This window comes from Exophiala mesophila (assembly GCF_000836275.1).
Source record: "Exophiala mesophila strain CBS 40295 unplaced genomic scaffold supercont1.1, whole genome shotgun sequence".
In the NCBI taxonomy this organism is placed as follows: domain Eukaryota; kingdom Fungi; phylum Ascomycota; class Eurotiomycetes; order Chaetothyriales; family Herpotrichiellaceae; genus Exophiala; species Exophiala mesophila.
In genome coordinates, this window is record NW_015622504.1 from 4,507,767 (window position 1) to 4,512,147 (window position 4,381).

Below are 4,381 nucleotides of genomic sequence, written 5' to 3' on the forward strand. Positions count from 1 at the left end.
CATGAAACCTCTCCACTGTGAGGTTAATCAGGAGTCATGAATCAATAGCAGGATTCTTCAGCACCAAGAATACATTCAGCATGGATGAATTCACGCAAGACGCGTTTGCCAACCGGGATGAGCCTGTGCCACTCATCGCCGTCACACAGAGTGACCTGGACATCTCATCGTCTGAGGCCGAAACTTCGTCAAACGCATCCAGTCAACGACACCGACTCAAACAATCACTATCACCATCTCGACTAAAAACCAAGGGACAGGAATTTGCCGCCGCGCACCTGGATCAACGGAATCTCGATGGCACTCCTTCTTCCGCTGATGGTGGGCTCGGACAGTCTATCCAAGACCGTCTCTTCTCCAAGATCCTGGCTCAGGTTGTGCCGACTGAGGATGTTGACGATGACAGCTCCCCCAGCACACCTGTCGTCGACCGACGATCCTCGAAATATGTGTCGCGACCGGCATTCTCACTACCGACCATGACCAACAATTTTCGTCGCTTCAACGCTCGAATCGGAATTGTGTTCGTCTTTCAAAACCGTATGATCCGGCTTTTCACCTGGCGCACCCCTTCACATACGTTGTCGTTCCTGGCGACGTACAGTTTTGTCTGTCTGGACCCTTACCTTTTAGTCGTCCTCCCCTTGGCTGTTTCACTCCTCTTCATCATGGTTCCAGCGTTCACCTCTCGCCACCCGCCTCCGCCCCCACCAACAACGATATCAAGTACGACGCCCTACTACCACGACAACTATGAAGGCCCAGCCCTAGCTCCAGCTCGGACCATCAAACCAGCTTCAGAAACATCCAAAGACTTTTTCCGCAACATGCGCGACCTCCAAAACTGCATGGCTGATTTCAGCAACGGGCACGACGCACTCATCAGCGTGGTGGCGCCCGCCACGAACTTCAGCAACGAGGTCTTTTCATCCCAGCTCTTCCTCTACCTCACCATCTTGACCTCCTTATCCTTCATCACAGCACACCTTCTCCCATGGCGCATGATATTCCTCGTCGCCGGATGGACATTCATCGTGTCGATGCACCCCACAGCTCAAGTCTGGCTAGCACGTCTGCAGAAGCGGGCTGAACGACAAGCATCACAAGCATTATCAGATCCTAATTTCAGACATCGACGGTACATCCATGGGATTCCACTGCCTGCGACCCCGGCCGTCATGCAATCGACCGCCCAGTCACTTTCAGCCATCACTCTATCCAGCATGCCAGATACGCGAGAAGTCGAGATCTTCGAGCTTCAACATCGCCCGCTGATCCCTCTGTCGGGCAATACATCTAATGCGGTGCTGGAATGGCAACCGCATTTGTTTTCGAGCACGCCGTACGACCCGCTGTCGCCGTCGAGGATATCGGGCGATCGACCGAGAGGGACGCGGTTTTTTGAAGATGTGGCTCCGCCTGAGGGATGGGAGTGGGCCGGCAAGAAATGGGAACTTGATCTCGAAGCGGGAGAATGGGTTAATGAGAGATTAGTCGTGGGTGTCGAGTACGACGTCCTGCACCATCAAGAGGACGATGAGGATGATGACAAGGCCGTCCGCAATTCCAAGACGGGCATGACTGATGGAGCTGCGCTGCAAAAGGTCACGAGCCACCGTCGCGGGTCGGTTAATCTCGACTTTGGAGGCTGGGTATGGGATCTGCCGCCTCCGCCGGGAAGCGGGCTCAGCCGTGACGACGATCTCTGGCTTGCTTATGGCGACTATGACATCCCATCGTCGACTGCGGAAAGGGACAAAGAGCAAAAGAAGAGAAAAGGAAAGGACCGGAAGAAGAAAGACCCCAGTGTGGGGAGTACCAGGGACTGGGAAGAAGCTACCGCGTTGGAGAATAAGGGAAGGACAGGGGAATGGCGAAGGCGTCGGTGGGTGAGGCTTGTCAAACGGAAGATGGTCGCTGGTGAAGCGGGCACATGAGGAAGGGAACTCGCGGCCAAGTTGAATCGGATTACATCTTTCTAATCTACTAGTACCATTGATGGTGGGCCACCGTCCGCAAGCAAGGTCATTGCTAAACCCTGCATTCCTGCAAAATTGTGGCCGATGTTGCTTGTGACTTCTCCTGCGATCGGATTCATATCTTGCCGTAGCCCCGGAGAAGATTGTCACAACCTGAATGTTGAAAAGATGTGCAACATGTCACTAAGCCCGCCAGCCCACTTGAACTCGCTCACAATGTCCATCACGTCATAGGATCTGCGAGATCTCCTGGTGCCTGTCCTCAGCTATTCCTTTTCCGCGACATCTCTGAACGAAACCCTGGCCTCTTGGTCGAATGTGACCGATCCTAATTTTGTGCTTTCACTTTCGTGGAAAGAATGGTCCATGGAATCGATAAAGTCGAGTTCACGATCAACGGGGCTGCGAGGCTGCGCCCAAACACGCCGATGAGGACTAGGTGATACTGCAGAAGATCCGAGGACTGCGGTCTGATCGGTTCCGCTGGTCAAGGTCGTCGATCTGTTTTGCTGCTCCAGGAACTTTTGCCGAAGAGGGCTAGCCCCAGGCGATTGAGGCAATCCGTCGCGGTGAGCTTCGGCATCATTGTGACTAATGGTCATGAACAGAGTGCCCAAAGGCAGAATCAAGAAGACGGTAGGCAGTAAGATGACCATGGGTTCAATAAGAACTTGGTCAGCCCTGATGAGGGTCAAAATGCAGAAGACGACTGTATGGGAGAGTTAGATGATTTGCCTGAAGAAAATTGCAACAGACTCACATGGTACCGCGAACGACTGAGCGCACAATAGTCCCACCAAGTTCAAAGCTGAGGCATATGCATTGGCTCCCTTGACGACGGATGCAGGGCGTCTCCAGATGATGCTGATGATAGAGCACATTGCCACGAGGGAGTGGCTTCCAATACTAGCAGCATATGTCAATACATAAGCTGTTTCATATCTCCCATAGCTTTGCAAGGCCTTCAAGGTGGATCGTTCCCCAAGCTGTTGCGCGAGAGCGACCAAATATGCAACCTGAGCTGAAAAGGCCGAGATGGAGAAGAGAATCAGAATGGCCAGGATACACATGTACCATTTTTTGGCTTTGACACGTACACCAGTGAGCAGACCTCGAGCTTGGAGCCAGAGACAGATGCTTGCACAGGTATATGAGGATATATTTGAGACGTAGCTTGTCATGTGGATTGTCCTATACTCCTGAGTATAGATGCTAGACTCTTGATCCCTGGTGAGAACATCATATGCCGGATATTTGCTTAGGCTAGGAATGCAAGCCGTGATGAGGTCGATCATGAGGTGAATAAGCAGAAAGACAAGACCGAGGAGGAGAAAGGTATGAAAAGGGATGGTTCTCTTTCGGTTCGGGGTCAGAGCGAGGACGTAGATGAGGGTGCCCCAGGCCAGGCCGGTGGCAATGCCCATTGCGGAAAAATTGCTAATAACGATTCGAATGTAGTCGTCAATCAGACCCCAAGAGATGTGATTTTTGGCAGTGGTGGTATAGGTTGGGACCTGAAATTTGACTTTTCTGTAATAGGAGCCTCCATAACCAGCGGTGGGAAATGTCGTGGGAGCAGTGAGGACTTGGGCGGTCAAAGTCCGCAAGCCCATGCTAGTGCTACCGGCCATTGTTGTCAAAAGCCCAAAGTGTGAGGGTAGACAGAGAGAGGAAGGGAGAAAGTGCGCGGGTGTGGATCTGAAAGATCTGAAGGTTGAAAGCCCGCGGTTCCCTGATTGCTGATCTGCTCGCGGAAGGGCGGAGAACTAGAGTGAGAGTGAAGTTGCGAACTGTCTTAGGCCCAGCGGTGACGCGGAGATGATACAGAGGATGAGGGATGGAGGTGAAGAGGGGGAAGAGTGAAGAGATGCTCAGTCCGGAACCTGCTAGTGAGATACAGTGAGGGAAAAGTTGAAGTGAATGTGAAAGAAGAGAGTGACCAAAAAGATTTGGATTGTGGGATGGAAAACGACGCACAAGGGGAGGGAGAAATTATCACTGAGTGTGTGCGGAAAGAGGTGTGAAATAATTGTATCGCACCTGCCCTGATCTGATCGTGGCAGGTGGCAGATTGAATGATCGTCGCTGGCTGTCTGCCTTGGTGGGATTTCTGGGATTTCTGGGAATTTTTAAATCACCGAGACTGTGGTAGGTTCACTGTATCAACGGTCCAGCTGCTCCTGGTAACGACCAGCTGGATCCATCCTGGTCCCTGGTCCTTTTCTGTCCATCCAGCCCAACTTATCCCTATGATATGTTCCCAAGTTTACTACATCTGTCTTGTAGAGAAAACTTGTCTCATATCGATGGGTCCCTGGGCCTGGCATCATCTTCACCACATGTGCTGAAACCTGAGACCAAAGGACAATACTAATCCTTGAGATTGTTCTTTTCTCACTTAC

At 51.9% G+C, this 4,381-nt stretch overlaps 2 protein-coding genes across 2 annotated transcripts; one reads left to right on the forward strand and one right to left on the reverse strand.

Moving 5' to 3' along the window:
• On the forward strand, window positions 1-2,110 carry PV10_01436 (uncharacterized protein). Its single transcript, XM_016365649.1, has one exon. The coding sequence runs from the start codon at window positions 81-83 to the stop codon at window positions 1,935-1,937; it is 1,857 nt and encodes a 618-aa protein (XP_016229298.1). The 5' UTR covers window positions 1-80; the 3' UTR covers window positions 1,938-2,110.
• A 135-nt stretch (window positions 2,111-2,245) lies between these two features.
• PV10_01437 (uncharacterized protein) lies at window positions 2,246-3,610 on the reverse strand (the record flags this gene model as incomplete). Its single annotated transcript, XM_016365650.1, has 2 exons — window positions 2,246-2,688; window positions 2,740-3,610. 2 exons carry the CDS (start codon window positions 3,608-3,610, stop codon window positions 2,246-2,248), a joined length of 1,314 nt encoding a protein of 437 aa, XP_016229299.1.
• Window positions 3,611-4,381: the final 771 nt, after the last annotated feature.